General features: G+C 42.2%; 2 protein-coding genes across 6 annotated transcripts in view; one reads left to right on the forward strand and one right to left on the reverse strand.

The window, feature by feature from the left end:
• TAFA2 (TAFA chemokine like family member 2) overlaps positions 1-15,385 on the reverse strand; it is a 134,285-nt gene extending 118,900 nt beyond the window's left edge. For 4 of the 5 annotated variants that reach the window (XR_008332620.1, XR_008332621.1, XM_053407498.1 and 1 more), the window contains exon 1: positions 14,449-15,385. The gene's annotated coding sequence lies outside the window, so the exon portion shown is untranslated. Of the gene's footprint in view, positions 1-14,012; positions 14,217-14,448 lie in introns of those variants that run through there. The other variant, XM_053407497.1, reaches the window with a different exon arrangement.
• On the forward strand, positions 618-23,483 carry LOC128422486 (uncharacterized). The gene is made up of 5 exons (XM_053406568.1): positions 618-675; positions 13,785-13,924; positions 14,341-14,568; positions 15,351-16,009; positions 22,328-23,483. Exons 1-5 carry the CDS (start codon positions 618-620, stop codon positions 22,560-22,562), a joined length of 1,320 nt encoding a protein of 439 aa, XP_053262543.1. The 3' UTR covers positions 22,563-23,483.
• The last annotated feature ends 881 nt before the right edge of the window (positions 23,484-24,364 follow it).

A 24,364-nucleotide genomic window follows, 5' to 3' on the forward strand; every position in this document is an offset into this window, starting at 1 on the left:
GTGAATATTTGACATTTTCTCCCCTTATGGTCTATGGGCTACCACTAAAACGAGGCTGCATTTTAAGCTGTATTTTAAACTGTATTCTAACCTATATTTTAATCAACTTTTTAAAAAAATGTTTTTACTGTATTTTATATTTGGTGTTAGCTGCCCCAAGCCCAGTCTTGACCGGGGTGGGTGGGGTATAAATAAAATTTATTATTATTATGCTGTCATCAATGCTTCAATAATCATTATACTCCATAGGACAGTCATGGTACAAGACTACAACTTGTGTTTGAGGACTATGGAGCAGCAACAAGGGGGGATACTGTGGATCTTTAAATCCCAGTAACATTTTAATGACCTCAATTTTTAACAGAAGATCAATCCAATTTACAGTTTAATTTATAGAGCGTGTCTTTTCAGTAACAATGCTGCACCTGCTCCATGATCCGAAAGGAAGTCATCTGAGGATCTTAATAATGACACAGGAGGATGAGGGGAAAGAACCGCTGCAGTCAGTCAAACAGCTGTTCCCTAGGAGCACCCTATATATAACAGAAAATTGGACAGCAATGGCACCACGTTTCAACAGAAAAGAAACCCCAACAGAAGCCCGATGAGAAGTAAAGATGCGGCAGAAGATTCATGCTGTGAAAGGCATTCTACAAGTACCTAATGAGATTAGAGGTATCACCTGCAATATATCTTCCAACGAAATTTTTCCTAGGTAGTTGAAGAACCTATGTTGAAATGAAACAAAATGGGAATAAAACTTTAAGAACCCACAAATCTGGGTTCTCTCTTTAGAAACAATATTGCAGAAAAGGATGACCTGTGATCTCAAGATACCACTGCACCATGAGCCTAAAACCTACCTGCCTCCTAGAACATGTCACGTGGGTTATCTGAGATACATAGATTTGATTCTCTATTTGACAGCTTCTTTTTCACAAAATCATTATCCTTTCTAAAATATTCTATTTTATATTAAGTATATCACAAGCCTCACAAGGCCTTTTACACATGTAACAATTTTATTAGGATGGGGTGAGGGACCTCACTTCAAATGGATCTTCAAATGGATCCTACCTGTAATTAAAGCCAAGATCTGAGCAGACACAGCCAACTTGGTCCTCAAAAGCACGCAAACTAGTAGAAGTCCCCTTGATGTAAATTGGACTGAAAATGGTGGAAGTGCTTTGAGAACAGAGCTGAAAATGAAATAGTGATGAATACCAGGCAATCAAAGCAGCAGGACACAAACTATAGTATTTGATTTATTTTTCAGAAGTATTCTTTGTAGAACATTCAAGTTCAGACAATGGACGTTCACACTCCTTTCTTTGAGAAGTCATGAAATCAATTCATGGATCTAAGATTTTGTAGCCCAGTACTGTTTGCAAGGGGGCCATTTCTTCTCTTCCAACTTCTCCTCTCAAAACTAAAGTTTCTCTTGTATGTAAACTTACTTGCATGGAGCACATAATTATCCGAAAACAGATGGTTTAAGTTGATGGAGAAGAGTAAGAGAGCCATCCTTGAGAGGTTCTGTATCCTCCTCTTTTTATTTCACTTAGTAGCTATTATAAAGCAAAAGCCTTAAGGCAGATTCTCTTGCACGGAAAATGTGAGGTCCAGGTATAGAAAACAAAACATGTGTTGTCATCCAGATAAGTATATACATGGCTGAAGACTCATACTGTGTTAACCATTTATTGCACAGATTTTCCTGTACTCTTGATGGCTATAAATAATTTGCTACTTCTTCTGTGCTACCTACTACTAGCAAATTTTCCCCACACCCTTGCTGTTCTTTAATTATACTGCTATGCATCACCCAAACCTCTGCTAAGCAGTAGCAAGGTTCCAGGCTCTCATTCAGCATCATGTTTCCATTGTGAATTCAGGGCACAACAGAGGATGTAGCATTCTAAGATATATGGTTTATTTTACATCAATATACACCCAAAGAAGCTGGGTGCAGAACATTATACCTCGACAGTGTCTCTCATTACCCCTCTCAGCAAACTTGGGGCCAAAGCAACAGCCAGCCATGGTTCCTGGTCTCTCGGTGCAGCCTCCTTCAGCAATAGATGGTTCTGGCCTTTGTTCTCCCTTTCTTGTTTCCAGGAACTCCTCCTCCAAGCAGCTGCTCCTCATCCCTCGACTATCCCCAGACTCATTTTTTCCAGTGAGCACAGCCTGCCCTCTCCCTGCCACCTTGACAATCCCAGTCCACCCAGGTCCAAGGACTCCTCTTTTATGAGGGTCATCAAGACCTTTTGTGATGTTAAAGCCTCTTTCCCAGATGGAAAGTAAGCTTAGCCTGAATTTTCCCCGACCTGGAATCTTCCCTCCAATACTCCAAATATTAGCTAGATCCTGACATTCATTAATTTGTGGCAGGCATCCCCAAACTCAGCCCTCCAGATGTTTTGGGACTACAACTCCCATCATCCCTAGCTAACAGGACCAGTGGTCAGGGATGATGGGAATTGTAGTCCCAAAACATCTGAAGGGCCGAATTTGGGGATGCCTGATTTATGAGGCTTAGGGAGGGTCTACCTGCCCAACTTATAAAAGTACCCTCTCCATTTTTTTTCACTTTTGGTTGCAACTGGATATATAAGGATTTGCATGTTAACCTCATGGACATCTTGGACCAGATACGACTAAGCACATGGAAGGGAATAATAATGCAGTGTGTTATATAATTCTCACACTGTGCAACAGACTTTAATTCTGTCTTCCAGAAATAGTTTGGTTATATATTGTAGAATGGTAAAATCTATTCACTGAGATTACTTTCCTTTCATTTTGTGCCATTTCTAAAGTAGGAAGTTAATCAAGTCATTATTCACAAAGTGGCTGCTTGAATTCCTACAAACATAATGAATGTTTTTATATGTTTCATCATTAATCAGAAAATTAGAAAACTGTATTATTAAATACTCACTAAGCATTTTGCATCTAATTATTTACTGTACATACTGATGTTCTACTGGCTTAAGAATGTGAATGATGTCACAACAAACATACAGTTTGTACCAAAACACAAACCATCTTTAGACTTCCTGAAATTAAAAAAAGAAATTTTTTTTTCATCTTATTTCCTATGTTCTTTGTACTCTTTACCAACGAATTCCACACAAAGAGAAGTTACCAAAATAAATGAAATAGTCCTACAACACACAGAAAAACCCTATATTCACATTACACCAGGACTAGAGATATACCACTGCTGTGGCAGCAGAAAAGCTGTCATATCCAATGCATACTTCAAGACTGGAAATGGAGACCAGAAACTACAAAAATGGCATACAAATAGTACAGTGTTGGAGTCCTTATAGCTCCCTAATTAGGGAATGTGTTGGTGGCAACACCCACATGCCGGCCCCACACAAGGGCAGCAAATGAACACGCCTCCAGCCCATTCCCATCACACTATACATGGAATATGCTGGATAATTCCACAATGCCTCCATTCCTTCAGTCCCATTAGGATAGCCAGAAACAACCTTAGTGCCACCCAGGCAGGTGTTTGAATTAACTTGTGCTCCTGAAAATCACTGTTTCAGGAGTACCATACTAAGCTGAGGAAGATGAAACGAACCACACACCTTAAAAGCACACAAAGGCCTCCAGGAACAAAAGTTCCTGGGTGAGCGGGGAGCTCTTTTGCTAAGCAGCCATGGGGAGGGCAGGCGGGATGTACAACAAATATTGTTTCTTTACAATATTTCACTCCCCCCCTTATAGCAATTCCTCTGAGGGTAGACTGAACTAAGATATACTGAGAACTGTCAAGACCACCCCATAGGCTTCATAGGTGAGTGGCAACTGGAACGTCCAATCCCCAAACCTCTATGCACTGCAATTCCAGGCTTCCATTTAATTCCTGCTCCACGCTATCTCCTCGTAAAATGCTGGTGGGCTTAACTTACTTTGCACAGTCATAAGAACTTTCAAGACTAAAAGTATTTCATGTTACATTACGTTACTATATATATATATATATGTGTGTGTGTGTGTGCGCGCGCGCGCGCGCGCGCGCGCGCAATCATTCCTGTGCTGCTGAAACACAAGAAAACTGCTGCCTCAAGTAATATTTTAATAGCTAGTTTATCCATTCAAACACAAATTATTTCAGACCATTAAAGTAAGTAAAAATGAAAAGTAGTCATTTCAAGCTTAGATGAAATGGTGGCAAGTATAGCCTGCTACACACAGTTTTCACAATGCCTAGTATTTGTAGAGCAGCACCAGCATGTATTACTGCTACGAAGCCTGCTAGTACCAAAAACGCAAAAGAATGGTTCTTCATCTCTCTTCTCAGCCTGTCCAAAGTTGATACAGCTTTAACCATACAGAATTCATATGGAGACATTTATGGAGAGTCAGGAATACGGCTACAGACTCCAAAATCCCTTCGCCTTGACAGATTTAGGCCATCTGAGTACATTTTCTGCTTCTTTCATCCCCTCAGGAGCTAAAATTGAAGGAGATTTGAAAACCATGATTTTACAAAGAGAAAAAGCCAAAAAAGGAGGAGAGCTAATGATTAATAGGTACCAAGCTATCTATCTGTACAGATACATATACATATTCTAAAGGCAGCATATGGAAGTTGACCCCATTGTTTCGATATAATCTGGGTAACATGTTTAGCATTAAAGTTACAGAATATTAAATACAATGCACTGGAATCCTAACTGATGGATAATGAGCTTAAATACATTCAGATGCCGAAACTGCAAAGCAAGTATTTCCCCGCCTTCCAATCCTCTCTCCTGTTTCATAACTCACTTCCAGTATATTATTGGAACAACTTCTCCCTGGACATTTTAAAGAAACCGACTAGAGTACATTGATTCAGCTGCAACAGTACAAGACAAACACATGCTGACATTTTAAGATAAACTGCTTTTTTAAAACAAAACGTGGGGTTTTTTTCAATTAAAAAAATGTTTTATTAAAGAAGGAGAGGTAAAAGGTGTGCAGAAACCCTCCAGTTAAATATGTCCAAGTCTTGTTGTTTTGAACAAAAGGTTAGCACATGCTTAACTCTTCCATATTGAAATCACCAGAACTTAAAAATTGTTAATTTGAGTTGCAGGGATACAAGTTATTTCCATTACAGGAAGTAAAGGTATGTCCTATTTCCCATCTCTGATAGTCTTCTAAATCGGCTCCTGTTCAAGGATAGGTAAGATGATTCTTACCTATCCTGTTCAAGGAAAAATAGGTAAGATGATTCCATTTCAGCAGCCCACTGTAGCTAGTCCAAGTTTAACGGTCAGAAATACAACCTGCCAATGTTCTATGTGAAAAGGGGCATTTCTTACAACTGCCTTCTGCACTGAGGTAACTTTGAAATGCAAATGACTTACATTTATTTATGCGCTGACATAACATAAAAAGTTGGCATAAGGGGAAAGGAAAACAGTTACGTGATAGCGCTAACTGCAAAACAACTTTGATGTTCAGAAAGCTCACAGAGACGCTGATGGTGATGAGACAAGTCCACACAGCGATGAATAAAGAGCAAATAGTTCAGAAGAAGAGATACAGCAGCATTTAATAAGGGAGGACGCATGTCACCAGAAGGAGAAAACACATATCACTTATATAAAAGTGTTTAGTCTAAAGTAGTTCAAACGATCAAATTGCAAAGCACTCTCGGCCAGAGCTGAGACCTTTTCTGCAATTTTTCCAGCTTTTCAACCAAATACCAGAAAGTCTCAATATTTTTTATTCATATTCTTTGTAAGAATGTAGCTGAAATGTGTGTTTATTTTACCCCATGCAAGCACAGAAAATTGCAAAAAAAATCAAATTGATCACCTGGCTGCAAAGACAGGCAATGGTTAGTGAAAACTCCCATTTCTGGGGGGAGCATCAGTAGATGATTTCAAGAGGTTGGAAGGTGGGGCTATTCTTCTTTCCCCTTCCCCATGAGCAGCAGGAGCAGAATAAGATAGTGTGGTATAATGGTTAGAGTGTCACACTAGGACTGTGGAGACTTGGGTCCCTACTCAGCCAGGAAGCTCACTGAGTGGTTTGGGGGCCAGTCACTATTTCTTAGTTAATCTACACTGCAGGGCTGGAGGATAATAATCATGTATGCCAATTCAGCTTTTTTGGAGGAAAGGTTATAAATAAATGATTAAGTTCTGCAAAGTTAAATATAGGAGCAAAAGTGCATAACATGTATCGAGCCTGAGAAACTCAGTACAGAATCTCAGTACAGAATCTGGATAATGTTTATGCAGAATTTCAATGTATTTCTTATTTAGCAGAACCCTGTGCATAATAGCTGCAAAGGACAAGTCATGAACATCTCAAAAACATTTCGCTGTTATATTTACTTCCTTCTTTTAAAAAACAAACTTTGTATCATGGAAATACTGCACTTTCCAAACAATGCCAACAGCCTAATTAATTTTATTCTGGAGAAGATGGACTCTTTTCCACAACTAGAATCCACTGCAATGTTTGAACGAACATTTAAGGTCTTAAATTTGGGAGGGGGTCAGGGATACGCACACAAGACCTGCCCTCAACTTTCCCTATGCACAATGGCTCCATGTCAGACCTTTACATTCTAAGCATGAAAGTCTGTAAAAGGCTTCTATATGCATTTGGCTGAATGCATTTGCACAGTAAGGAATGCAGCTTACATTAAAGATCTGACGTTGAGTCAGCACGCACTGAGATACTGGGCGGTCTTACATGTACAACCCTCAATCCCTTCCCAGTTTAAGCTCACACGTGTTCAGTCTCATGCCTCAATAGGGTCTGTAAGTATATACCTAGGTGGCTGTCAAAGGGAACTACAGTGCTACCTCAGGTTACATACGCTTCAGGTTACAGACTCCGCTAACCCAGAAATAGTACCTCAGGTTAAGAACTTTGCTTCAGGATGAGAACAGAAATCATGCAGCAGCAGGAGGCCCCATTAGCTAAAGTGGTGCTTCAGGTTAAGAACAGTTTCAGGTTAAGAACGGACCTCCAGAACGTATTAAGTTCTTAACCCGAGGTACCACTGTACTGGATAATACTTGTAACATCATTTCCCATGCCATTTGTAATACAATTCCCATGGCATTTGTAAATTTTTAGAAGTTTTTTCTCAATGTATTTTTTCCTCTTGTACAGTATAGTGTTGTTCCACTGTACCACATACACATTTGTTTTTATAAAAAATAATAATGAAGCATCATTGTCTCTACACTCTTGCCTCTCAGCAATGTCTGAAAGTTTGCCTCCTAATCCAAGAACAAATAGGCTGAAGCACATTCTACACATGTTCAGATATATTCTCTTCTTCATCGGATACAAACCAACCCCACACATTGAAACCAGGCCCCTATGGGAAGACCTAGCTCAAATTAAGCAGTAGGAAGCTAAATAATGCACTTCCAGTCATTACAAAAGGGTCCTACAAAATGGTATACTCCGCATAACGGCAATTGTTGCCTGGCACAGAGCACACTATCCTTCCAATATTTTCTAACCCATTACTGATGGGAAAGGCTCTAAAGCAATGTTTGCCAAACTTGGGTCTCCAGCAGTTTTTGGACTACAGTTTCCATAACCCCTGGCCACTGGTCCTGCTAGTTAAGGATGATGGGAGTTGTAGTCCAAAAACAGCTAGAGACCCAAGTTTGGGGAACGCTAATACCAAGTATTACACTCTTATCAGTACTGGTGTGCAAATTTATTGATATATAAAACATTATTACTGTGGCTGAGTTCACATATGGGCACTGACCACTGGATGTGTGAAATAGCCATCATAAATCAATCACTACCAAGGGAACATTTCTTTAAACACAATACTTTAGAAGGCAGCCTATCCACACAATGATGTAAAAAGCGCTATGTTGGATCAGACTAAAAGCCTACATAGTTTTTCCCACAGTGGCCAACCAGAAGCTTCTGGGAATCTCACAAACAAGCCATAAAGGCAATAGCCTTTCCCTCTTTCTTACCCCCTAGGAATATAGCCTTAGCTTATCATTTTAACAAAGAAACTGTACACAAGACAGTAGAAGGTGCAACCATTCCTGTGCATATCATATATCTGAAGGTTGCATCTATTATTGTTTTTAAACTCTCCCTGCATGCTGAAGTACAGCATGTTAGAGGAAAAGCTTGACTAAAATCAAGATACTAGCTTTCCTTTCAAGACACTCGTTTTGGAGGAGTTGAAAAATAACAAGCGGGAGAATTCAATAATGCAGTTTTCAATTTATAATCTGAAATGGTACTGTCCAGGAAGAGCATGTGGTACTACTTCCCCGTTTGAAACAACTCTTAAAGAGAAGGGGGAATAAGCATGTGCTTAATTAATTTAAAAATGTACACAATGAAACACAATCCTAAAGGGGTTCTGTTTTTTTTAAAAAAAAAACAGTGCTCCAAAACATCTTCAGAAGCAATTCTATGATTATATGAATTTCTCAGCAAAAGTAAATGTAACCAATTGCTTTTTACTTCATAGTACAGTAGACACTTCCCAATACTACCTCAGTAATGGACAGTCTCTCCTTAGCTCTCAGAAGATTTAATAGCGTACATTATACTATTGCCCAGTAGGTTTGGCTATACTGTGTAACACTATACTTTGAAAGTAAACTGCATTTACCAAAATAAAACAAGCCTGCCCATTTGTTCAGATCTTCACTGGAGAGTCAGTTCTGTGTGTTCTCCTTTCTGAAGCAACATGAGTGGGCACAACTTTTTTGTGTCACCTCATTTATGGAACTCCCTCCACATATCCATTTTCCTGGTACCAGCATTGTTGAGTCTTGGGCAACCTATGTAAAAACGTCTGCTGTCCAACTGGTACCTCGTGGATTTTGTGGATTTTTAAGTATGGACGTGCTGATGGCCGTGCACCTCCTTTATTTTGGTAGAAACTGTTATCTGTGTTGATAATTTTTTTCATGCTAGGCAAGCCACCTCAATAAGTGTTAGCAGTACACAACATACAAAAGTTTTAAAGGGGTTAACAATAACATTGAAAATAAACTATAGATGCTTAAGAGTGTATAAATTCTGATAACCTGGGAATACCAAATTGTCCCATTCTTCAAATATATACATAACTAATTTTGTAATTGTTTTCCAACATTTATAAAAAAATAGGCTCCTGCTTAAAGTCTTGCCGCATATGAACAGTGACGGCTCTGATGTCTAAGAGTTTCTCATTATGTAAGGACCACAGAAACCAATTTATAGATTCCCCCTACTCCCGCATAGGCTGCATTATATTTCTTCCGCATATATCACACTACAGTTGCAAGGAATTCAGGACTGCAATCCTTTCTTGACAAAGTATCTCCATTTTAGGCACGTATAATGAGTACCATCCTCACAGCTGCAACAAAGTAGTATCTTATTATTTTATCTCACTGTCTGCAAAGTGTGTTTCCAAATACATTGTACGAAAGAAGCAGCACAAAACCCAACTGTATCGTATTCCTGTGGGAGTGAAAAGCTTTGCACTACAGTCTTAGATGAGCACTTGAGGTTGACATGATTATTTTGTGCTTCCTTTTGATAGGCAACTGGTAATACAAGGTTTATCAGAAGCTGGATAGCGACTTCTGCAGAATTAGAGCACAAGTCTCTGTATGGTCTGTCTGCAGTAGGAGGGAACCAGAGGTTGACTGAATCAACCATGATGGATAGAAGCTATGATATTAGTGATGTCATCAGTCACCAGACTTTCAGCTGATAACACTTTTACTATAAAGATACTGTCTTTGAAAATACGTTCGTGCACGAGAGATGTCTGGTTGCTAGCATAACTTACATATTTTTGGAACATATATTGCTTTAATTTCGAGAACACGAATAAATTTCCTGTACCATGCTATATGCTGGCATAACCCATTATCTCATTTGTTGACCATTATGCCTTAATATGAAGTTGTATGCTTAGGCATTGTGTTTGACTTGATCAAGGCTGTTTACTGCCTTGATCATTCTGGATATTTTACTTTACAGGGAACAAAATAGTCATTCTTTTCCTAAGACTTTTAATATTTGTGATGTCCTTGCACTATTTTAAAAACCGAATGGTCAGTGAAAAATACTGTGTGTATTTGCTCCAAGGAAGTCCTCTGAAGTACAATGCTTCTTAATCTTTAGTAAGTGGGCTTTGGGTTGAAGCACAATAAATATTAAGAGAGAGAGAGAGTGTGTGTTAATCCCAATTATCTGTCATAGTGTTTTAATTATGGAATTTTATTCATTGCACAATTTGTGTTTAGCTCATAAGGAACTAATAAATTTATACTGTACTGTCAGAGCAATGCCAGTTTGAGAAAGAAAATAACCCGTTCTAAGGTTACTGTTGTCCATACAATACGGCTTTGTATTCTAAAGTGGTACTCAAACCAGGGAAGACAACTCTAGCAGCTTTTCGGAATCTTGAATCACCCTTCATACATTCATGCAGTCTTTCATTTATTTTCTCTCTTTTTTTGCTTTTGCTCTGGTTACTCTGTATGTTCATATTGACGCCATGCATATATCACATGTAGATCACATAATCCTGGGATTGTAAAAAATAATAAACATTACAGTTTCTACACTACTAGACTATGTATTTTTTATTTTTAAAAAAATGTTTCTGATAGTTAACAATTTGAATATCATTAATAAACACAATTCTCTATTTAGATAGATAGATATATAATAAATAAACATGTAGCTCTCAACGCAACCCTACCTACTGAGAAATAAGTCCTGTTAAGGTCAATGGGGTTTACTCCCAGCTAAGAGGTTACAGGATTGCACCCTTAAACATTTCAATAAAATACTGCTCAAATTAAAATGGGCACATGTTTCATTCATTAAGGTTTCAATCCTATGCACACTTACCAAGGAGTAATTTATTCGGAATTCTAAGTAAAAATGCATAGGATTGGAATGCAAGTCCTTTTTTAAAAAAATACTGTAATTTGCAAGAAAAATGAATGTGTTTCTGGATGACATTATAGCATAATGCCCTCTGTTCTAAGTCAAAGAGCTACTTTAAGCTACAGGTCTTTATTATTTACTACCAGATATGAATAAATCACAGTTATCTGCCCAGTACAATATGATCTCCAGTTGACTGCTATGCTTCTCTATATCTAGGCAAATCCATAGCATTAAATATTGCATGGCATTGAGATAGTCTCCTATCTGTATGCATGCAACTGAACATTTAGCGGAGTCTTTTCTCAGTTTAGCATTCAGAGGTGCTATCCTAATCTGATGGAAGTTCATCCCTAGAAGAGCGATTTTCCCACCAACTCCAGTGATTCCATGAACTCTTTCTGCATGTAGCCTTGAAAAATCTGCTGCCAATTAGAATAAGCCATCTGCTGTCTGTTAGGTTATAAACATGCTTAGCTAGGTAGACCAGTGCTTTGATGCCATATAGAAAGCTTCAAATGTTCTTATAATAAAATTATCAAATATTTTGATTATTAAATAGTGCTCTGCAGTTTCAGAGCAATGGGGCAGGCTATCTCCTTGAACATAAATCTTTATGAGGTCCTATGAATCTTCTATCATAATATTGCCTTTCTTTACAAGTGGTTTTCTAATGCAGTTATCTTACCCGCACACGTGGTTTTCCATTCCACATAGCCGCTACATTCTGTCTGCCCCAGTGCAATGCTGAAAAACCCTCACAAAAGGCAGGCAAAAACGATGCATCTAGTCTCTGATAAAAAACATTATATACACAGTATACCAAGAAATCCCTTTCAAAAATTTTTTTGCATTACCTATTCATTTAATTGGGGCTGGAGCAAAATAATTTCTTGGTGGATTGTGCCCTGTGAGTGGAATCAAGATATTCTCAGGCACATATTAGCAGATAGACACCATACCGTTCATGCTGCTCCCACAGCCATATATATAATACTGCTACTCTATCAGTAATAACAATCCTATCTTAAGATTGTTAGGACAAGATGCAACCGTGTTTTGGTACAGAAAGAGTTAACTCATACAATGCCAAAAATGTTAGCTTTAGAAATCAAGACCTGCATGGGTAAAAACTCCAAAAATTATTGTATTTGCAGTAAAGACTTAACATTGTCTCTCTAGTACTCCACCAATTACAAAATCACTTGATGGCTATATTAAAAAGAAAATCTGCTGCAAATTGTGGAACCCTCATTATACAAAAATATGTCAAAGATGGTTTCCTAATGACTGTGGTATGTCATCTTGGAAGCAGGTTATTCATTTGCTTTGATGCTCTAAAAATATTTGGCAGCTCAGCTCTCTAAATATATTTACATGGGAATATGCTACACTGATACTGGTGAGCCTTAGTTCAAAGTAAGTATGTTGAAGAGACTGCAAATATAATTATACGCTAATATAACTTCTTGCTTTAGTTTATATTGATTAACAAAGTAAGTTGTAAATCTGATGGCAACTTAAATGTCTGTGCCTAAGGCCAACTGATAAACCAGGTACTTTAAATGAACCCTACGCTGCAAATATACCTTAACACCTTGAAGTGCTTTGTCTGGTTTTTGTAAAATAATAATAATATTACAGTATTTCTACAGGAGACAGAAAAAATGATTACTAATATTATCATAGAACTTATGAATCGTGTTCTCTACAGTTAAAACAACAAACTTAAAAAGTTCTCCAGACAGGTGTAAACTGCTGAAAAGGATGTACAAAACAGAGCAAAACGATTAACAGGATAACTACATATATTTACAGTACTCAAAACAGTTGCCTCTTTTGCTCCCAACAGTCAGATCCACAGCTGTACGAGAAACAAAGCAGGTATTTCAAAATTCCTGCTTTTGCAAAGGTGTTTGGAAAAGGAGGGAGGGGCATTGAGAAAGTCTCACTGTTGAATAGTAGGTGCTAACCTGGTCAAAATGGAAATCCACATTAATCTAATATACGTCTAATAAATGGAAGGAAGCAAAACAGATGGACCCCCCCCCAAAAAAGGCATAAGGCACAACTTGGAAAGTATTTACACAGGAATAAATGAAATCAAACCTCAGGGTTTATAAAGCCTCTTTTTCCCAGAGATTCATAAAACAATTCCTCTACTCTTTAACCTCTCCCTCCAGTCATTCAATAAAGCGACTAGTCTCCAAACAGAATAAAAAATCTCAGGATATATGAGGCTCTGGAAGTTACCAGCCTTGCTCTTTATGAAAGGAGTTAGGCAGAGAAATCAATAGTCTCTCACAGATGGCCCCCACATCTCCTCCTGCAGATATTGGGGGGGGGGGATGCAGGGTGAGGATTAAAATAATAAGGAACAGACAGTGTGAGGATTTCAAAGAGAAGACTTGACACATCTCATTGATCCACGCTGCAGTCCATATGGGTTAGTTAAACACAAATGTAGTGCCATTTCACACCAATATGCCATCTTATTTGAAGAGAATGTCGCTTATTTTTATTTCGGGGAAACAATTCTTATTTCTGCACCTCACTACTGGGGGTGGGTCCCCTTCTTTCAGACCCCACTCATCACACCATAGCTAGATCTACCTGGAGTTCTAGAAAAGCAGGTATCCCAAAGCCCAGTACACTTCTTCAAATAAGATATTTTTAAATCTCCTTAGAAACCAAGCAGGAATCAACTGGAATTGAGGTAGACAGTTTACCACCACTGGGTTTTTTGGAATCTCTCTTCAGTTTAAGAGAGTGGGGAGGGGTGGGAGTCTTTTCAAGAACATACATACTGGTATATTGTGCACAAAACCACCCCCTTGTACTCTTTGTGTTAACTAATCTAGAACAGCCACCATCACAAGATTTCCGACTCAACAAGGTCTTAGTAAAGGTACAGTCCCCTTTTCATCCATCACCTTGCAATGGGTGTTCGCCAAACATCCACCCTGGATTCCACAGAGCACAGTTCAAGAATGCTACAAAGGTATAAACTAACCAGGGTTAGGTATGCACCCAAATATTGAGGTCACATTTCTCCACAACTTCTCTCTTCTGCCCACCACACCACCTACCCAAAACTCTGTCCAGATGTAAAAAGACAGCTTCTCAGGTTGAGAGATTTACTGTGTTAAGACGAGGAAGGGGACCCAGGTTCCACATCTCCCAGCTCATGCCAAATGCCCACACAGCCCCAGGGCACATACACAGAGCCTTTTTATTATTATTCCAGATTAAGCAATCCAGAATAACCTCGCCAAGTGCAGTTCCTACATCACCCATTAGCGTGAACTGACCGACATAAAAAACCACGAATATCCCCTCTTAACCACACTAGTGAAAGTAGAGGCGGGTGGTTCTGGTTACTGGGCGTTAAAAGGCGTGTAACTAATCCACTTTTAGAGATCTCACGTCTGCCCTCTAAGCAGGGAGCAGGAGCGGCTGAGCCCAGCCCATGCGGAAAAGGAAGCCCTGGCGGCGGCGGCGGCGGCGGCGCCTTTCCTCACCTACCTGCAGACCCGCTTCCTTAAGGAACCACCTAGCGATCCTCCTTCAGGTCCCGGAGGGAAACTCCAGCTTTATCGGACTTGCATCGCTTACAAATCCCAAATTCGCCTGCAGCATCCAGTGGCATGGGGGCGGGAGAGAGAGGAGACAGCGCTGGTTCAAAAGAGAGCGGGCTACTTTTATGTGTCTAAATAGGATTCGGAGGCGAGTTCCAAACAAACCAGAAGGCCAACGGGGGCGGAATTTGGGGGTTGTGCTATAGATCTGCTTTGCACGGTTTCCAAACCACAACCGTACAAAACGTTAAGGGGGGGGGGGTTGCGCGAAAGAGAAAAACGCCGCTTTCAACCTTCTCTCTTTTTCTTTCGCCCCTCCGAAAAAGCAAGTTAGTCCCGCAGCCCCTCCGCCCTTTGGCTGCTCAGCGACGCCCCGATCCACTCAAGAGAGGGTTTTTTTTTTTTAAGAAAAAGAAAAGCAAGAGCAACAAATCCGGACTATTGCAGAGAGATCTCCCCGCGCTCTGTTATTCCATTTGTGGTTAGTTTGCTTTGCTTTCAGCACGCGGGGCCACTTTCGGCCACTTTGCCTCCCTCCATTCTGCTCCCTTTCCCGGGGAATAAAGCGGGCGGAGGAAATTCTTCCTTCAGCGCAGCCAGTCTGCTCGTAGTTCTCCAGGTCGCTGGCTTAGCTCGCTGCTGCTGCTGCTTCAGGCGGGCTATTCGACGGCACCTCGCTCTCCTTCTCCCCTGAAAGCGCGCGGAACCATCTGCGTGGCTGGGGCGGGCAAGCAGGCAGGCAGCGGGGAGAAAGCGCCCACGTCCCGATGAGGCGGCAGATGGCGCGTCCTTTGGGTGAGGGGGGAACACTGTTTCTCCACCCCACGCCTTGCTCCTGCGGGGTGCAAGGTCCCCAGACGGGCGAGAGGTCGGGCGCCCCGGGCTCGTCCGCACGTCCCCGTTCCAGGACCTCTTCTCTCCGCCGAGGGTCCCTCACGCAGGCAGCCGCCCAGCCCGCCCCGTGCCCGTCGCAAGAGCAGCCTCCCGCATCTGCCCCAAGCCCGGGAGCGCTGCTACGATCCCGGGCAGGCGCGTCCTCTTGAGGCGCCGGGGCGGGCTGTGAAGGGAGGCGAGGAGAAAAGGCAAACGCCGAGTAACGCGGAGCCGCTACGTCGAGGGAGAGGCCGGTCCTCCTCCTGGCGCGCTTCCTCCGCGCGGTGCGGGGCTGCGGTGCCGACGCCTCCCTCCCCGGGGGAGTTGCTTTTCCCGCCTCTCCCGGGAGGCGCGAGTGGACGGGTGGGGATCCTTCCCGGGGAGCTGAAATCCCATCCAGGAAGGCGGCAGAAACCCGAAAGCGAGCGGCTGGCCGAGCGGAGAGCGGGAAAAGAGTGCGGCGCCAGGCTCAGGCTGGCTCCCCTTCTTCCTCTTCTCCCGCTCGCTTCACTCCACTCCTTTCTTCGGGCTGGGGAGAGAGCGCCTGCTGGCAGAGGCGGGAAAAAGGCAGCCGCCTCCATATGCTGGCCTCTGTCTCCCTCCAGCGTTTGTCTTCTTCTTTGGCGATCACTCGAGTAAGATTGTCTTCCATGAACACAGTTTTAACAGTGAGTCCCTGAGTGACTGTGGAGGCCAATTCTGGATCCGCAATTTCTTCCACAGTGGGGACATAGCTTTCTGGGCGGGAGTTGATCACGGTGAGGGTTTGCCAAGCGTGCCTTCTTCCTCTCAGCACGTTTCTCCCTTTCATCCTGAGTTCAAGCCTCTTCAAAGCCCATGACACCTTTGGTTGGAGCCCTCGCAGGCCAGTGTTTCCCAGTTGTCAGTGTTTATACTACATTTTTTTAGATTTGCCTTGAGAGAGTCTTTAAACCTCTTTTGTTGACCACCAGCATTACGCTTTCCATTTTTAAGTTCAGAATAAAGTGGTACCTCGGGTTACATATGCTTCAGGTTACATACGCTTCAGGTTACAGACTCTGCTAACCCAGAAATAGTGCTTCAGGTTAAGAACTTTGCTTCAGGATGAGAACAGAAATCGTGCTCCGGCAGCGGGAGGCCCCATTAGCTAAAGTGGTGCTTCAGGTTAAGAACAGTTTCAGGTTAAGAACGGACCTCCGGAATGAATTAAGTACTTAACCTGAGGTACCACTGTAGTTGCTTTGGAAGACTATAATCAGGCATCTGAACACCATGACCAGTCCAAGTTGATGTTGAATAATCATAGCTTTGACACTGGTGATCTTTGCTTCTTCCAGTACACTAGCATTAGTTTGCCTGTCTTCCCAAGTGATGTGTAAATTTTTCCAGAGACACCATTGATGGAATCTTTCGAGGAATTGGAGATGGCGTTTATAAGTGGTCCATGCTTCGCAAGCGTACAGTAAGGTTGCTAGTACAATAGCTTTGTAAACAAGCATTTTGGTTTCCCTGCAGATGTCCCAGCCCTCAAACACTCTGCACTTCAGTCGGGAGAAAGCTACACTCACAGAGCTCAGGCAATGCTGGATTTATGAGCATTTGTAAATGTACATTCACTGGGCAGATGATCGAGGCCAGTCGCGGTTCAAACCCGCCACCTCGCAAAGACTTAAAGGCTTGTTTTGGAAATGGGCGGGGAACTTAAGCAAGCCCAAATGTCGGGCTGCAATATTAATGGATAACACTAGGTAAGATACAGCAACATAAGAGGAACCCCGAAGGGCCGGCCCACCCATGAGGCAGGCTGAAGCAATGGCCTCGAGTGGTGGGATATTCCACCCAAGGAGCAGATACTGATACCAGTCTTCCTTCCCTCCTTGATCCTGATGTAGATCTTCCCTGGCGGGGAGGCCTGTGCCATTTGGGGGCCTCCCTCAGGTGCCAGAACGCCCTGGGCCAGCTAGTCAAGCCATAGGTCCCATCGGCCCCACCAATAAAATATTTGAGGGGCCCGGCTCCCCCAAAGTTAATGGACATTGGCATACAAATAGTGTACGTGTGCCACACTATGTGATAGATTTCCTCCCCCTGGCCCCAATATTTTATTCAAGTTGTCACCGCTGAGCCCAGTGTGGTTGTCACAGCAGCCATCCAGAAGCCTATAGGAAGCCCCGTGCAACAGCACACACTCCCCACTTGCAATACTGCTTCTGACACATTGGGTGTAGAAGTAGCCATTGTGGCTAGTATCCTTCATGAATTTGCCTAACCATCTTTTAAATCCATCCAAGCTGGCCAATCACTGCCTCTTGTGGGAGTAAATTCCAGAAGTGAACTATGCACCACTGTTTGAAGAAGTACTTTAATCTGTCCTAAATCTTCCCACATCTAGTTTCTTTTATTGCCCTGAGTTCTAGTTATTAGTGAGGAGAAAAAAACTTATCTATCCACTTTTTACCATGCCATACATAGTTTATACACCTCACCCCTAAGAAAATAAGAGTAGCCTTGCTGGATTGAGATAATTCAATTAGACTTACGTTTGAGTAGATGTATATAGTACGGTGCTGCAAGAGTTCAGCTTGAGAATAAGTCACAATGGCATCTTTACTAGAGCTAGACCTGTTTCCAGTTTGATGTAGTGGTTAAGAGCGGTGGACTCGTAATCTGGTGAACCGGGTTCGCTTCCCCGCTCCTTCACATGCAGCTGCTGGGTGACCTTGGGCTAGTCACACTTCTTTGAAGTCTCTCAGCCCCACTCACCTCACAGAGTGTTTGTTGTGGGGGAGGAAGGGAAAGGAGATTGTTAGCCACTTTGAGACTCCTTAAGGAGGAGTGGAAGGCAGAATATCAAGTCCAAAACTCTTCTCTCCTCTTCCTGGGCAGAGCATTCCACAAACAGGGAGCCACTGCAGAAAAGGCCCATTCTTGTGCTGCCACCCTCCAGACCTCTCGTGGAGGGGGCACACAAAGAAAGACCTCAGATGTTCATAGGTTCTAGTTGCTTCATTTACATTTTTAATGATGTCTTTACTGATGCTTTTACAGTGGTACCTCGGGTTAAGAACTTAATTCATTCTGGAGGTCTGTTCTGAACCTGAAACTGTTCTTAACCTGAGGAACTACTTAGCCTGAGACCCTATCTGCCTGCGGACTGTCTCGCCAGAGTGGTACATGCTCTGGTTATCTCCCGCTTGGACTACTGCAATGCACTCTACGTGGGGCTACCTTTGAGGTGACTCGGAAACTACAACTAATCCAGAATGCGGCAGCTAGACTGGTGACTGGGGGCGGCCGCTGAGACCATATAACACCGGTCTTGAAAGACCTACATTGGCTCCCAGTACGTTTCCGAGCACAATTCAAAGTGTTGGTGCTGACCTTTAAAGCCCTAAATGGCCTCGGCCCAGTATACCTGAAGGAGCGTCTCCACCCCCATCATTCTGCCCGGATGCTGAGGTCCAGCGCCGAGGGCCTTCTGGCGGTTCCCTCATTGCGAGAAGCAAAGCTACAGGGAACCAGGCAGAGGGCATTCTCGGTAGTGGCGCCCGCCCTGTGGAATGCCCTTCCAGCAGATGTCAAAGCGATAAACAACTACCTGACATTCAGAAGACATCTTAAGGCAGCCCTGTTCAGGGAAGTTTTTAACGTGTGATATTTTACTGTAGTTTTGGTTTCTATGGAAGCTGCCCAGAGTGGCTGGGGAGGTCCAGCCAGATGGGTGGGGTATAAATAATAAATTATTATTATTATTATTATTATTATTACTATTTCTGGGTTAGCGGAGTCTGTAACCTGAAGCGTCTGTAACCTGAAGTACCACTGTATTATAATCTTGCATGTTGTATACCTCCTTGCTATATAAAAGTGCAGATTATAAATACTTTAATTAATAAATAACTCTTGACTTAAAGTATTGAAAGGGCATGTATTCGGCGAGTCCTTACCATAGAGAAATGTGGCATCACAGAATGCCAGAAAAATACAAGTGTTTTGTCTGCTCAATAGTTTGGAGACTAGGTTGCCGAATCCCTACCACATGGGGCTCCAAATCCCTACCATAGTTCATCTGTACAGTGGAACCTCTACTTACAACCATAATCCGTTTCAGAGGTCCAGTCATAATTAGAAACGTAGAGGCGCACTTTTCCATAGAAAGTAATGGAAAAGTGAATTGATCCGTTCTAGACGATGAAAAGCACCAACTAAAACAGCAATTTAACACAGATTTTACTGTCTAACGAGACCATAGATCCATAAAATGAAGGCAATAATCAATGTAAAGGTAAAGGGACCCCTGACCATTAGGTCCAGTCGTGGCCGACTCTGGGGTTGCGGCGCTCATCTCGCTTTATTGGCCGAGGGAGCCGGCGTACAGCTTCCCTGTCATGTGGCCAGCATGACTAAGCCGCTTCTGGCGAACCAGAGCAGCTCACGGAAACGCTGTTTACCTTCCCGCCGGAGCGGTACTTATTTATCTCCTTGCACTTTGACGTGCTTTCAAACTGCTCGGTTGGCAGGAGCTGGGACCGAGCAATGGGCTCTGTGGTTTAACCCACAGCGCCACCCGCGTCTCTAATAATCAATGTACTGTACTATAAAATAAATAAGACAGTATTGTAGATGAAAAAAATTAACATTTTTTTTCTTACGTGCACTGAGGGTGGGTGGGCTTACCTGGCTACAAGCTGGGGGTGGGGCAAGGGTCAGTAAAGAACTGGTTCATTACGGCCAGGGTCACTTTTTTTTCTTGCCAGGCCAGGTTCTTCTCTGGACTTCCTCAGGTTAGTTCCTCAATGGGGTTTGGGGCTGCAGTGCGCCCTGCTGTGCCTCTTGCAGGCGGCACCTCTTCCACAGCTTCGGGGGTGGGATGGGGGCTCTCTCACACTGAGAGCCAGTGTGGTGTAGTGGTTAAGAGCAGTAGTCTCGTAATCTGGGGAACCGGGTTCGCGTCTCTGCTCCTCCACATGCAGCTGCTGAGTGACCTTGGGCCAGTCACACTTCTTTGAAGTCTCTCAGCCCCACTCACCTCACAGAGTGTTTGTTGTGGGGAGGAAGGGAAAGGAGAATGTTAGCTGCTTTGAGACTCCTTAAAGGGAGTGAAAGGCGGGATATCAAATCCAAACTCTTCTTCTTCTTCTTCTCCCCAGTGGCGGAGGCCCCAGCGCTGCTCCGCAGCCGGCCGGGCGAGCTCCGGTCTGCCAGCAAGGCCTCTGTTCTAGAGGAAAGTTAATAAGTCGAAGCACCTACTGAAGGTCGTAACTGGAATCATACGTAAGTAGAGCCGTACGTAAGTCGAGGTTCCACTGTACTAGCCAGCCCCTTTGGCGAGAGTTGGTGCACAGAGTGAATTTAATGAGCAGCCCAGGATTTTAAAACTTCACAGCAATAAGGTTGTGGCAGCCCTGAGATTGGAAAGCAGCTTCAGAAGCTAAACTGGGAGCAGGCTTAATGAATTGCCGGCTGGAGGATTTTAGCCGGAGTAGCAGTGCTACTGTTGAATCTGCTTGTGGAAAAGACATATTTTAAGAACTGTCGGGAGGAAATTGCATAGTCTCGTTTAAACACGTTTTCAGTGGTAAAGTGGTCTGGCACCCAGCCCTTCTCTGGTGTCCAGAGTCCTGCAAAGCAGTAAAAGTGTGGCAGTCAAACCAAAAGAGAAATCAAACAAAAAGCAGAAAAAGCAGGTACAGTGGTACCTTGGGTTACATACGCTTCAGGTTACAGACTCCACTAACCCAGAAATACTACCTCGGGTTAAGAACTTTGCTTCAGGATGAGAACAGAAATTGTGTGGCAGCAGCGGGAGGCCCCATTAGCTAAAGTGGTATACCTCAGGTTAAGAACAGTTTCAGGTTAGGAACGGACCTCCAGAACAAATTAAGTTCTTAACCCGAGGTACGTGTAAACACAAATTGCCTTATTTCCTAAGTGGTCAAACCAATTCACATACTTTATCTTATCTTAGTTACCTCCACAACAACCATGTTTGGTGGGACGGTATTATTCCCATGTTCAGAAGAAGCGATACTGATGAGAGATTGTAACTCAATCCACTCATTTGTTTAATAGTTGAGCGGAAAACCAAACCCAGGGATATTTCCACATCATAGCTCATTCTCTCAACCACTACAAAGCAGCACTCACTAATTCTGGAAAAAAACAGAATGAGCAGGAACAAATTATACAAATACATTGAAAGCAATATGAACCAACAGCTCACAAAACAGAAGTGAATAGCATTTGTCTGCAGATCTGGACTTAGCACTGTTAAATGCAATATGACTGATATTCCAAAGTTCTTGCAAAATAAAATAATTTTAAAAGTTTCTTCCCATTTTCTCTTTGGTCTTTCTCCTAGTCTTAGGTTTCTACTTTTCAAAGAAAGAGAGAGACTGGTGCTTTCTTAGTTCAACTTTTTGTAGAACATAACACAATTGGTGTGGCAACTTCTTATTATAACTATCCACATCTGAGCTACTCTGTAAATTTCACCTCAATCAGAAAAGGAAATAACAGGTTGCTGGCGGTGTGTGTGTGTGTGTGTGTGTGTGTGTGGAGTAAATAAGAGTACTAGTCTGCTTCTGCCACTAGATTTGAATTAATATTTTTTTCATCCCAGTGCATTCTATACTTTGAGTCTTGATGTATTTCTTCAAAGGGGAACAAAAATAGATAGTCATGGTAGACACAATTCTCACCTTAATCATTTTCATAAGAAAAATGGAAGTGCAATGCTAGAACAAATAGAATGAAGAGGATATGATATATTCTCTCAAAACACTAAAACACAGAGCTGCCATTTCAGAAAAAGCATATTAGAATTCACCTGCAAGGCCTTTCCAGCACTAAAATAAAAACCCATTCTTTCCTAAAGTAAAATATAAATTCGCTTGTTCACAGTAATTTTAAGTACAGATTGCATTTTATATTGACTATGTTTGACACACCCTCATTGTTGCTTTTCTAAGCAGTCAGTTCAAATGCCATGAACACTGCATGGAGGAGAACACTGAAAATGCTTCTTTGTGGAGACACTTCAGCTTGCCAGATGGATCTGCCTGGTCAACTAGAGTTCCTCCACATCCTTCCCAGCGGTCGGATCCAATTGTTCTGCCGCAAGTTAGGAGTGCGAAGGTGTGCCGTATGCAAATAGAGTACCGACTTCAGTTTCTGCTGAGTAAGTCTAATATTAAATTATGCTAATGAGCGCTCATGTGTCTTGGTAATGCTGCTTCCTTCGTCAGCACCACAAGAGGTGACCAAATTAGGATGACTTAAATGGGTTAGAGGAAAAAGCATTTGTGTGTTCCAGAGTTCCCAAGTTCCTTTTACAAACTTGGGGAGAGTTTCTAACTGACCAATAAGGACTGTCTGATTCCTTATAGTTCCTGGTGGTTCTCCACACCCCTGAAGTTTGGTTGGCCTTCACTAGGGACAGATCCTGCCCTGTGAAACTCCCTACCAATAGAGGTTCCGTAGGAGCCAACCCTCCCTCCCTTCAGATGTCTTTTGAAAACTATCCTGTTTAGACAGGCCTTCGTAATATGGATTTTCTTTTTTAACCAATCAGTATTTATCAGTGTTTTTAATGATGTTTTTCTATGGATACTTTTATTTGTTTTATTTTCCTATGTTGCATACCGCCTTGAAATATTAACCGCAAATTACCAGCTGTAGCTTTCTTACGCTGTGCTCATCAGCTTTTGGCTTTGAATACTGTTCCCAGGCAATGTGGGAGGGTTCAGAAGCAAAAAAAGGCTAGGAGCAAACTTAAATTGACAGCAGATCTGAGCTCCTCAGTAACACCCATCCCCTATCACTATTATCAGACAACACTGGCATAAGGTAGGCTTGCAATATGTCAGGTACCAGCAGAAATTGGAAATTTTTTAGCAGTGGCAATTAGAATAAGGTCTAGTATTTAATTACAGCGGTTCTTTGGGTTAAGAACTTAATTCGTTCTGGAGGTCTGTTCTTAACCTGAAACTGTTCTTAACCTGAAGCACCACTTTACCTAATGGGGCTTGCCGCTGCACCGCTGCTGCGCGATTTTTCTGTTCTCATCCTGAAGCAAAGTTCTTAACCCGAGGTAATATTTCTGGGCCGGCAGAGTCTGCAACCTGAAGCATATGTAACCTGAAGCGTATGTAACCCGAGGTACCACTCTATTGATTTAAACCTCCAAAATGTATTTTCTATAGTTAAGCTTTTTTTGCTGAACAAGCATCAGAAACACCTCAAAAAAAAAAAAAAAGCTTAAAATAACTATTTTGGGGGTAGGTTTCACCAAAGAAAACTTTAACAATTGGGGTGGGTTTCTTTGCGGGTGCCAGGAATTTTACTTTTTGAAATATGGCAACCGTAGCATAAGGTAGTAGTTGTTTCTTTAGTGCCAATAGGCTAGAACTACAGTTGGGGATTTGCCTCTCCTAGAAGTTACATTAGCAGTAACTCTGAAAACAGGTCCAGCTCTAGTAGAGATGCAATTGTGACTTATTCTCAAGCTGAATTCCTGCAGCACAGTGCTATATGCATCTACTCAAAAGTAAGTCTAACTGAATTAAATGGCTCTTACTCCCAAGTAAGTGGGGTTAGGATGGCAGCCTTAATTACATGAGCTGCTGCGTCTCCGTCTTTAGTATCTCGCAGAATCAGCCCCAAAGTCAGTCTTCAATAAGCAAATGTGAATGAGATCCTGTGATGCCATGAATGTACTTAAATGTGGTTCATAAATCTCAAATTTTAAATTCAACATCTTAAGTTGTTATAAAAACATTTGTACACTGTCAATTTAAATTTAACTTTTAGCTCCTCAATTCTTCCCCACAAGGGAATTCTTAAAAGAAGCCATCGTTGCCGTGTATTTAATTATAAATTACTTTGGCAGCACTTCCATTCTATAATTAAGCAAACAAAGGGAGAAAAAAGTGATCCTACGCTTGCAAGGACTTAGACAAAGCAATTAAAATGGTTAGCAGAAAGGAAATGAGTGTTTCTTAAGACTC

Source organism: Podarcis raffonei, chromosome 10 (genome assembly GCF_027172205.1).
Source record: "Podarcis raffonei isolate rPodRaf1 chromosome 10, rPodRaf1.pri, whole genome shotgun sequence".
In the NCBI taxonomy this organism is placed as follows: Eukaryota; Metazoa; Chordata; class Lepidosauria; order Squamata; family Lacertidae; genus Podarcis; species Podarcis raffonei.